General features: G+C 38.9%; 1 protein-coding gene across 1 annotated transcript; it reads left to right on the plus strand.

The window, feature by feature from the left end:
• Positions 1 to 1,392: 1,392 nt before the first annotated feature.
• LOC142456178 (hyaluronidase PH-20-like) lies at positions 1,393 to 12,069 on the plus strand. The gene is made up of 3 exons (XM_075557383.1): positions 1,393 to 2,100; positions 2,560 to 2,649; positions 11,407 to 12,069. The coding sequence occupies exons 1-3, from the start codon at positions 1,393 to 1,395 to the stop codon at positions 12,067 to 12,069; spliced, it is 1,461 nt and encodes a 486-aa protein (XP_075413498.1).
• The last annotated feature ends 434 nt before the right edge of the window (positions 12,070 to 12,503 follow it).

Genomic DNA, 12,503 nt, shown 5'->3' on the forward strand with positions numbered 1-12,503 from the left:
AGCTTTTCCACAGAGCTCCTTCGGCTACTGAATCTCACCTTGCTGCAGAGCTGATGAAGGGGAAGCTAACAGTGTGGGATCGAACTTGCAGGTCATGCGAGAAGTGTGAAGAATTAGACACAAATTTCCAGGGGCAAATAAGGAAAAGAAGCAATGATGGTTTTTTCAAACCAGTCCCAAGGGAAGCCAAACAACAGCAATCACAAAATCAAAGAAACAGGGTTTTCTAGGTGACGTTTGCAATATTTTCTGATTGTAAATGTGTATTTGCAAAGGATTCTTCCATTTTGAGTGCAGTTCTATTAGCAGATGTAGGTCTCAAAGCTTCGTCCATGCAGAGCATCACGGTAACCTTTGTTTGGAGGAGGCAGCTCTTCTTTACAGTCGTGTTTTCCATGCCTTCCAAACCGGACAGGTTCATGTTCAGGCACTGTATCCGTCAATGCTTTCCTGCTGTTCATAAGGTTTTGGTGGCTCGTCCCTCATGTGTGGACAGCCTCTATCTTGTTCTTTCCTTGGGGGACTGCGCTGGTGTGTGGAACACAGTGATGTGCTTCCAGCATCACAGCAACTTACCAGCCACCACACTACAGCCAACTCACAGACGAGTGGTGCTTAAAACTCATCAGATAGAACAGAGGATTCGAGAAGAAACACTAAAAAATAAGATGACTTTCTTGGGATTTATTTTCTTTTCACAGGGTTGACTTAGAGATTGGTATACAGTTTGCTCACCCAGAAAGCATAAGTAAAAAAATAGCTGCATATGTCTTTTTGCAGGTACAATGGCACTTTGAGATGAAAAAAAGGTAGTTATTATGGAATTTATATGGGGAAATTTTATTATTCAATCATTTTCAAAACTCCAATTCCTTGGGCTTAAATGGAAACTTAGATAAAACAGTATATTTTTGCTACTGAAATGCAGGGTAAGAATAACTTCTATATTTATTGTTTCAGTTATAGATGAAGCAACTTGCAAAATATTCCCAAGATATGAAGCAAGGAGACTAATATTTAGACATAGTATTTTTGCCTCCATATCCATCAACGTGACTTCATCCTGTTCCACGTTGCTATCCTGCACTGAATATTGGGTAATCCAAGGCTGCAGGAACAAACAAGTGCTTCCCGTAATCACTTATCAAAATGGGAGTGTTAGGGACCACCCACGTCTATGTGCATGTGGGATACAGGGGTGCATTCCAGGCTCTGCTCCTCTTTCTCATGCTCCCGTGCTGCCTGTCTGAGCAATACACAGAGCCAAATGAATTCTCCAAAGATACTCTTCTCTGGGCTTGGAATTCCCCTGTGGAACTTTGTGCTGAGAGATATAATATTGCCCTAGATATGAAATTCTTTCCCTTAATAGGAAGCCCTAGAAAAGAGTCAATGAGGCAAAGGTTTGTTGTATTTTATGCTACTAAGCTTGGCCTCTACCCTTTTATAGACGAACAAACAGGCATGTGTGTGAATGGTGGCATCCCCCAGTTGGGAAATTTACAAGAGCATTTGAAGAAAGCTAGGAAAGACATCCTCTCTACTGTAAATGCAAGCCTGACAGGATTGGCAGTCATTGACTGGGGGGAATGGACGGTCCAATGGGAGAGGAACTGGAAGCCAAAAAACATCTACTGGGATCTATCTGTTGACTTGGTTATACAAAACCACCCACATCTCAGTAGTGCTACGACCACCCTGGTGGCCAAAGAGGACTTTGAAAGGACAGGGAAGGAGTTTTTCCTTAAGACTATACTATTGGCACGTCGACTTCGTCCACATTTTCTATGGGGTTTTTATCTTTACCCTGAGTGTTACAACAATGGTTCTACGAATCTTGATTTTGAAGGAAGTTGCTCTGAGGAAGACAAGAGGAGAAATGACCAGCTCTCCTGGTTGTGGAAGGAAAGCACCGCCTTTTTCCCAAACATGTATTTGCACTCTCGCCTCAGTTCTACACACCTTGCTGCGCTCTTTGTCCGGAACCGTGTTCAGGAAGCCCATAGGCTGTCTCGATTCCACGGCATACATTTCCCAGTTCCGATTTATTTTTATACGCGCCCAGTTTTTACTGATGTGCCTACCAAATACCTTTCTCAAGTAAGTCAATCAAGGGTTAATGGGTGGGGGGGAGTTTATACAATAGTGTCCACAAGTAACATGAATGAAATGTAGCATTTTTTAAAGAACGATTTTGTAAGAATGATTGTATATGTTTTATGGTATCACAAAATCTTAGCAACTGTGAAAAAGTAGGGAGCAGAGGTAATATGTAACTTAACCTTTCTCACCACCATCCTGCCCTCATCACCACCCCCCTCTCGGGTTTCTTCCATAGTCCTTAAGACAGCAATATAAAGTATATTTTTGCCATCATGGGAAAATGGCTGTTGTAGGCAGAGCTGTAAACGGCGGGAATCACTGAATTAGGATTCTCTGATCAACACATTTGCTTCTTGTTACTGCAATTCCATTTGGGATAAAAATGCTTGCTTCGGTGTTGCTGCATTTGATATCATTCTATTGTTATCTGTTAACTCTTTGTGTTTCTTTTGTCAGTATGATCTTGAGAACACACTTGGTGAATGTGTTGCGTTGGGTGTCTCTGGTATTGTGTTCTGGGGAAATGTCAATTTGACCAGAAGCAAGGTAAGTTGAATTCATGGAAAACAGAGAAAGCCCACTTATGTCGTTATGGTCCTTGAAGATGGCTATAGGTGGTTCAGTGTCAATGCGTCAACTGTGAGGTTTAAGTGCAGTCACAGGTGCTTTGGAAGAAAGACTTAGCAAGCTACTTCCAACAACACTGGCCCCCAGAAACTTTATAGTACTAGATGCTCAATTTAGAATAAAATCAATTTTCATTTGTGTGGTAATGTTTTTTTAATCGCTTTCATTTATTTATTTATTTTTAAAATTCATTTTATTGGGACTCGTACAGATCTTATCAAAATCCATACAAACATCCATTGTGTTGAGATCTTTTGTTCATTTGTTGATGTCATTTTCACATCACGTTCTTTCTACTTGAGCCCTTGCTATCGGCTTCTCATTTTTTAATCCAGCCGTCCCCTACCCACCCACTCTTAAGAACCCTTGATAATTTATCAATTATTTTTTCATGTCTTATACTGACCACTGTCTCCCTTCACCCACTTTTGTGCTGTTCATTCCCATGAGAGGGGATTATATGTAGATCATTGTGATCCATTCCCCCTTTCTCTTCCCACCTTCCCCTTCCCCTCCTGGGTATGGCTACTCTCATTATTGGTCCTGAGGGGTTATCTGTCTTGGATTCCCTGTCTTTCCAGCTCTTATCCCAATTCTAATTTATACATCTGACCAAACAGGAGCACGTAAACAGATACAGGTAATAGCTTTGGTAATGTTTTAGCGCAGAGAATACTGTCTTTGGCTTCCCTAGATGGGACAGAAATGGAGTAAGATTAATTGAAATCCTCTGCTTAGAAGAAGGAAAACAGAAGCCTACAATCTTTTCCTTCTGGCGTAAATTGGTTGGGTTTTCTGCTCAAAAGCTCGACTAGTCAGTGGCACTCACTCACTCTCTCACGTCCTGAGTGACAGTATTGACTATCTTTCTGAGATAAACTTTCTTTTGGTGATTCACTCAGTGCTCACTGCAGGACTAAGTCAGCATGGACCTCATCTCCTTCCACCTGATTTGTGTAACTGTGTGCTGACAAGGACTTTTGTAATTTTAAATGTTTTAACACAAAAGGATTAGTATTTCACAATTGAAAATCAGGCCAAAGTTTCATTTCATTTTCTATCAACTAATTTCACTGGAGCAGAACTGTGCTCATTGATGTAGGGAAAATGAGGAAAAGAGAACCACAAGGATGGCTACGGTGTCACTGAAAGTCAAGGTTGAGCAGCTACAGCAAAGCCTAATGGGGTCAAGGTCTGAATGCTGAGTGTCCAATGCTTTCGTGAATGTGTGCTCCCCTCTGGCCGATTGATTTCCTATTTTGACAACTTGTCAGCTAATTGATGGATTATCAGGAAAAAACAGGTTTTGGATAAAGAAGTATTGGGTTCCAGTTGAAAAATACATAGATTTACTCAAAATAAAATAAAATACAACTTAAGCATATTTTTGCAATCAGTAGATGACAGTGTAGAACGCCTCTGAATAATACACCCGTCTTATTCTCATTGGCCTGGCTTTAAGAAAAGGTCCATTAGAAACTGGTTTCAAAGGCCATATAAGCTGCTAGGCCAGTTAAGTTCAAGGTGGAGTATGACTGTTTTCCAGGATGCCAAAGGGTATAATCTTGGTTGGATTTGTCAAAGGAAATAGGGGGATTATGAGGGCATAGATTCAATAAGTTTAAAGAGAATGGAAAGCTGCATGGGTGAGAAAAAAGAAAGGGAATTTGTACTGAGGAATTTTTATTTCCTCATCACAACAATGCACCTGGAAGGTCTAGGAGGGGCTGTTCTATGAATATTTGTTCAGAAACCTTTTCCCGCGACCCCAAAGCCCTGGTATGGCCCCAAAGTCTTCTTTTGTGCCCCAAACTGAGATAATATTCCAACGGAACGTGACAATTTAATTCTTGCAGAAGCTGTGTGATGTAGTGCACGATTCATAGGCAGGGGGCAGGGGACGGAGGGGTGAGATTTGGTTAGATAGATTCGAACACTGCCTACAGAAGTATATACACCAAGGTGACGGATATGTCTAGAAACAAAAGATTTCCATTTTGATTTTGTTTCTTTTAATGAAGGTGTCCATGATTTTGTCCCAATTATTTTTTTACTTTTCTTCAAGCGTTTTTTAGATGGTTGCATCGGCATTCAATTCACATACCCACACTTCAATAATTCCATCATATAAAAAGAGTTGTAGAAACATCACTGCAATCAGTTCAAGGACATTTACTTCCTCCACGTAACTGACTGCTAATAGCTCTCTATTTCCCTCTCGCCTTCCCCCCTCTTCACTGTAATCAACTCAGTGCTGACTCAGAGTGCCCTCATTTTGCTTTCTGACACTGTAACAGTTTATGGGAACAGAAAGCCCAGCCTTTCTCCCACTGAGCTGCTGGTGGCTCCGAACTGCCAACCAGTGGGATGGAAACCCACTGCATAACCACTGCACCACCAGAGTTCTGGCAACTCCCTGCCCCTTCCCCAAGTAAACCTTTCATCCAGTTACTGTTTCTATAGATGTACCTATCCTGGGTTTCATATCATGGAAGCCCTCATGTATTAATGAGCAAAACAAGTCCTTTTGCTGTAGATGGATGATCCCATAATTGTGATATATGTGGATATAATATGCCAGGAGTAATGAGGACGGAGAGGATCGATGAAGACATGTAGGCAGGATGGAGAGTGGCAGGATGGGGCTGTTTGGATGGAATGGTCATAGCCTCTGTTTAACAAGTACTTAAAGGAAGTAAGGGAGTGAGTCTCTTGGGTACAAAGGAGGGGCTGCAATGCTGCAAGGGATTTTCAAGAAAGAGAAGGCCATTGTGACTGGGTTGCCACCAGGGGGCGTGTGATAAGGAGTGTGGGCAGTGAGAACACAGGGCCAGCTACAGAGCTTCACAGGCCACAATGCGGCATTTTTTCATGTGAGCAGCTACTGACTAGTGGTTTGGGGCAGAAGAGTGGCTGTACCTGACGGTGATTCTAGAATCACTTAGGTGAGTTGAGACTAGATTGCAGAAAGGCAAGGACAGGAGCAGGGAGAAGTGACTACTGGTGATGTCTGGGAGCACAGGTTATAGGTGGTAGTGCAGATATGTGTTTGGATTTTGAATATAATCTGACAGTACGGCTGGTGAATTTATTTTAGGGATGTTTTGGAGGAGTGCTTAAGATGACTCATTTACTTTTAGTTTAAGGATATGATCATTAGGAAAAAAGAGATGAGGAAAATGGTTTTTATATGGGCATTGTGGGCATTGGGGATTATCAGGATTTAGATATTGAAAATTGTTCAAAATAAATATACGCTGTTTATTTCCTAAGGGAAAGGAACGGAACCACCTACTTTTTCTTGCCACTGTCTTATATCTTGTAGTATCCACTCTAAATAAAACTACAAATAAACTCCGTTAGGAAAAAATGTCCATTTTGTTTGGTGTTCATTCTCTCCTGATACAGTTATCAGCATAAAAGGTCTTTCACTATTAAAACCTAATGCTTTTCTTTCCTCCTCAATTTTCACCCTGATCCATATCTCCTTATCAGATCTTTACCCTGTAGGGCTTCCGACCTTCTAGACAATGCAAGAGAACTTCAGTACTATCCGTACATGGATAGCACGGAATTGGATTTGAAATTTTCCTTCTCTGAGGGGTGTGCAAGTAGTAGTGACTCCTGAGATATTGAAGATGTCTGATGAAGCTCCTTGTCCACTGTTCTATCATGGGATCTATACAGAATTGAATTTCTACTCAAAGACCTGAAGAGACCTTTGAAAGATCTGTCATTCTTTCAGATAGAACTGCCCATATTCTTACTTCATTTAAAATTAATAACAATTCCAAATTACAGTAATTGACAGGACAGAACCCTGTTGGTGCAGTGTGTCCACCTTGGACTGCCATCCTCAAGGTCAGCAGTTCAAAACCACCATCCACACTAGGAGAGTGATGGGCCTTTTTTCTCCTATACTGTGTTTCAGGCTGACAAAAGCAAAATCTCCTACAACTGGAAAGTTGCTTATTAGGCAAAGCATTTTGCAAGTGCACTCTATAATGACTTTGGGCCACTAGGGGCATTTTCACTGAATATCATTTTAAATTCCCATATGATTAAACTATAGAAACTCAATGATATATATGAGCTTTTAAAATTCAATTAACTTTTATTTTGCTTTAAAAAGCATTCCAGTCTTTTTTTTAATTTCTGTATATGAAATCTGGGGTAGTAAATGTAATGAGACAGCAATGGAGTAGTGGTTTCTTGAAGATCAGGCAGGGAAGGAATTGGGGACCTGATAGCAATGAGCACAAGAAAGGAGAAAATGTTCTCAAGTTGATTATGGTACTGATTGTACAACTCTACTTGATATGACTCAGTGACTGTATTTTATCATACATGGATGATTATGTGCTAATAAACTGGAGCTTGGGGTGGAGATCTAAAGTCTGGAAACTCAGAGGGGCAGTTTCTCTAGGGTTGCTATGACTCGACATTTACTGTATTGCAGTGTGTGTTCTTCCGTGTATGGGCGACAGTAGAACTTTCAAGGTTTCCAAAGCTGTCCATCTTAGGGAAACAGACTGTCAGCACTGACCTTTGGTTAACATCCCTCTGCTCAACCACCGCAAGCCCAGTGCTCCTTCACTTACACACCCTTCACAGACAACAGACACCCTTATCGATGCTTTCTAGGAAATCTGAGCCCTCCCTGCCTATCTGGTATTACTCTGTTTTTTTGTTTGATCAGCAATGAAAATGAATGACAGGAAATATGACTACAGAGCAAGGTGTATATTGTTTAGTAAAATATTTTCTATCAGGAAACTAACATCAACTAACTTCTCAACTAACAAAAGTAATATTTGTTTGTTTTCTCAAATCCATCAACTTCTTTCTCAAGGGTCCTGTTAACTCTATGATTGAACCATTTACATATTTTCTAAATCACTTTCTTTTTTGAGGAGAGAACTCTTGTGGGGAGTTAGTCGGGAATTTTCAATGGCTGGGATGATGCAAAGTCTTATATGTATGGAGTTTCTTTGTAAAGGCACTTTAATCTGAGACTCACATCACAATGCCTTGCTGGTCACCTTTAGCATCTATTCAGAGGCAGTCTTCCAATTTTTATTTTGAATATTTCCTGCTTGGAGTTGTGTTTTGGGGGGGACTCTGTGGAATAAACTTCTTTGATCTCTCCCAACTGATGGTCATTCTCAAGGCTAGTCATTATCTGCCCCCTGTCTTCTGTGTCACTGTGATCAGTAGAGTCATGGATCTCTTGTCATGATTCTGTGTCTTGCTGACACCTAGAAAAGCTAGTTATTGCAGAGTCTGGCAAGGACGGCAATATAAATAAAAATTGTGCTTTACACAATTGATGTATGTATGGATCGAGATGGGTGGTGTATGGGTCTCTAATAAAATGATTAAAAAAAAGAAGTGGGAGAAAGTGGGATGATGCCATTATATTTTGATTCATTTTTTTCTACACTTAAAAAAATCCCCTCATATTATACTTAACCTTAAATAATACATTGTTTAATGGTATTTTTAAAATATTATATGCCATCTATGTAAAAAAAGAAAGTGTTTTGAAACCAACTGTGGTAGTAATTGTACAATACTGTTTTATGTTATTGATGGAATGTTAAGATATATATAAGAGCTCTCATTAAAATATTTTTAAAAAAACAAAAAGCCAAAAACCTTTAACTGTCAAGGTTAGGTGAAGATTTATTTTATATTCAATATGCTTTCATTTGGATATAAACAAGAAGGCAAGAGCTTCTTTTAATATATTCTGATTAAGATTAAATACATATATTTACTCTTAAATATATGTATTCTGATTAAGATTAAATACATATATTTACTCTTAAATATATGTATTTAATCTTAATTCAAAGAGTGTTGATTATGGAATGGCTTTAAAATTTTGTCCAAATCAGTTGTTTTTTTGTAGTGTGTGAGCCTCAGTCTCAGGCTCCCTGTTAATAAACTGAATGAAGTAAAAAAAAACAACAAAGAAACAATTGTTTACAAAAGGAAGCCAACTATTCCCTTCCATCCCACTCTATCCAGAAGTGTACTGGGGTCATTTATTACGGGTCCCAGTTCAAGAGAGTTAATTGTTAAAATGTCATGACTTTTTGAGCTAATTGTTGAAAACAGCCATCAATCAAACATTAAATTATAAAACCTTTATAAATAATTTGTATTCAAAACAAAGGTAACCATACTCAAATATCACTTAATTATCTAGTTCAGTTTTACTCTTATCTTCTATGCTTCTTTATATCTGAAGAATTCTGACAGGGAAATTCTGTGTCATGATGTGTGTTACTGCACAACACGGTGTCATATCATGTAGTTGTGGAACACTCATTTTCCAATTACTCATTCACTAATCTGAGTATAGGTACTGACCATAGTAGGAATACTTGCACCATGGACTATGGGGCATATTTTAAATAAGACCTTGTCATTGGTAGAGTAAGTTGTCAGTCCTTTCCATAGACCACATCTTGGATAAGCTAGCGAGTCTCAAACCACTCTCATCTATTTACTCCTCTCTTTGCCTAACACTTACTGCCATGGAGCTGGGGAGGCACCTGCAATCTGATAAAGTCCTCATATATTCTTGCTGATATAGAAGAATATTGAAGAAATTTGTGTTTTTATAGAAGCATAGAAACAAGACACTCACAAGGAAATATTGTTGATATAATTGCTATAAATTGATATAAAATAGGGAGACATGAGAGAAAAAATAAATAAAAATTAAGAATATAAAACAAAATAGAGAGACACAGCAGAGCGATTAGGAGAGGTACCTGAGGGGCTCATTGTCTAATTAAATAGGAGATCTGAATGATAAGTTGGAAAAGTGATACTAAAAATTAGAAGAGAGAACATTCCAATTACAGGGAACGGTAGGGGCCTTAAAGTTGGAAACTGACCTTGCCAAAATCTTGAAACAATCACTGTGTCTGAGGTAGAGGAGACAGGAGGGTTGCAACAATAAGAGGGATCTTTACACCTTGTTTGGCTTTATATCTGTCAAGGCAGGGCATTTTGACTCTGGACACCATTCAAAGCAATTGGAGAGTTATAAAACCAGGTAGTGTATTAGTTTTCTATCGCAGCCACACAAATTTAGCATTTAAATAACTCAAACTTTTTGTCTCACAGTTCTGAAAGTCTGGAGGCCGACATAAACCTTTTCAGATTCATATCAACATGTTGACAAAGCTTCATTCCCTCAGCATAAGGTTGACAGAACTGATTTCCTGTGGCTGGGGCAACTCATTCTTCATTTCCTAATGTGTCTTCAGCTGAGTGGCAACCAGCTTTTCTTTTCCATTCCAGTGTAATCTTTCCAGCTTTTAGAGGACACTGGTTTCCTTCTTCTATCTTCAAAGCTGGCCATGGCAGGGTGAGGTGCTCTAGGCTTGAATATCTCTCCCTTCTTCTATGGCCTCTTTCTAACCCAGTTGGGATGCTTCCCAACATACTCTTGTAAGGACTCCAATGGTTAGATCAACCCACCTGGATACTACAGGATCATCTTGTTAATCTCTCAAGTCTTTAAAGTCTCCTTTGCTGAGTAAAGTAAACACATTCATTGTTTCATGAGAATTAGGGCATAGATATCTTTGGGTAAAATTTTGCGTAGCACCAAAGGCCTTATCTCCAGGAAGGTAAAGAGAAACAAGTTGAAGACCAAGATCCCAAGATTACTTGACATATTCAGCCAGATTATCACTGCCAATTCCTCTGATCGGCTGAAGGATTTACACCATCATCTCAGCCAAGAGGACTGTTGATCATGACAGAAATTGAATATTATATTTGCTTTTAAAGACTGGTGCATCTAGGTTTTATGATGCCGCAGCCTCAAGTTGAGCCATTTCAGACAGGCACCACTCATAGCAGGGTCTGGATGTACTCAAAAATAAGTGTACTTGTGATCGGGCAGTCGACATTCTCCCTTGATTCGACATATATCTAATATGTAATATAAAATATGCCCAGCTGAACTGTTTGATTATATGGAGCTAGTAGTTTAGAAACCATTGATTCTAATGCTGTGAAAACGTACCTAACAAAAGTGATGCTTATAACATTTATTTATTCTTCAGTAGTGGCTAACTGATGATATTTTAGTTCTCTGTTAAACAATTTTTTAAATAAATAAGATTTCTCCCTGTCCCATCTTTATAACAACCAAAAGAGGCAGGCACTACAGTGAACTTTATTTCACAGATGAAGCTAAAGCATACCAAGTTTAATTTCCCCAAGTCACCAAAGTGGAAACTAAGAATTAGTTTAAGAGGGCCTCACACTTGCACAGTTTGCAATCGCCAGCTCTAAGAATCCACTCAGGATCATAGGTCTCTGAACTCATTCTCTAATCGTTGGACCACTCATTCAGCCTCTCCTGACTATGACTTACTGAGGAAGGCCTACCCCGAGTATCAGCAGCCTCCATTAGTGGGCTGCTCATTCAAAATCATGGAGGGCAGATGATCCTTTCTTACAAATGTTGCAAACAAATAAACCAGTTGGATTAATTTTACTTGACAAGGGTGAAAAGATTAAAGTATCTTCAACATCTTATTCCATCTGTTTTAGTTTTGATTTCTTAAAAGTTGCATATTGCTATGAGTGAATTCATGTATGAATTGACTTGTCCCTTGATTTCCTGACCTTGTCATTTCACAGCAAGACTGCACCAACCTAGCCAATTACCTGACGACTACACTGAATCCTTACATCATCAACCTCACTTTAGCAGCCAAAATGTGTAGCCAAGTGCTTTGCCAAGGATTAGGAATATGTGTAAGGAAAGACTGGAATTCCAGTGACTATCTTCACCTCAACCCAGAAAACTTTGCAATTCAAGCCGGGAACAATGGACAGTACACAGTGGATGGGAAACCCACCATTGAAGACCTGACGTATTTTTCTGAAAAATTTAATTGCAGTTGTTATACCCATTCTGATTGTATACATCAGGAGAATATAGGAAACACTAATTTAGACAGTCTTAATGTCTGCATTACAAACAATATTTGTATAGGCAACAAAGTCACTGAAAAATCTACTTATTACCGCTTTAGAGAAAAAGAGAACCCAGTGGTTGCACAGTTGCCATGTGTTTCTGGGGCAAATCTCAGTGGGTGTGTAGAGGCCAATTGTTCTCAGACACCTGTCTTGACCAATGCTCAAGAAGACTGTCAGGGTACCAATGGGAAAAACATGTCCCGCCTTCAAAATAAGAAAATTGAACCAATCAATGCAAGTAGAAATTTGGTGCTTGTTCCTTTTCTTATCCATATATTTTTTGTACTGATGTCCTTAAATTTTTTATATTCAAGCATTTAGGTAACTCATTTCTTTAGGGAAAGTGATTTGTATTTATGTATTTGAAATTTGTATTTGAGATATACGTAAGTGATGTTGTCAGAAGATTTCAACTCACATCTCAGAGTCAGAAAAGCATTTTGACTTTGAGAAAATATTATTTTCCAACGATCAATTTAAACTTGAAATTATTGACAGAGAAAGAACCTTGACTACAATTTATATTTTTCAAAATCTTAGTACAGAATTAAATTCCTTAAAAAGTCTTGATTATTAATGTATCAAAGTATTTATTTTGTAAGATGATCATCTGTTTTGTATATTCTATGGGTTGTGATTGTATAGCAAATAGTTCAGAAGCTGTGAATGTATACATCGAACTGAGAGCGCTAGACTATATTTTTGTATTCATGAACAGTGATAACAAGACTAACAGCACTTGTAGACATCATTTT

The sequence above is a fragment of the Tenrec ecaudatus genome, chromosome 9 (assembly GCF_050624435.1).
Source record: "Tenrec ecaudatus isolate mTenEca1 chromosome 9, mTenEca1.hap1, whole genome shotgun sequence".
NCBI lineage: Eukaryota > Metazoa > Chordata > Mammalia > Afrosoricida > Tenrecidae > Tenrec > Tenrec ecaudatus.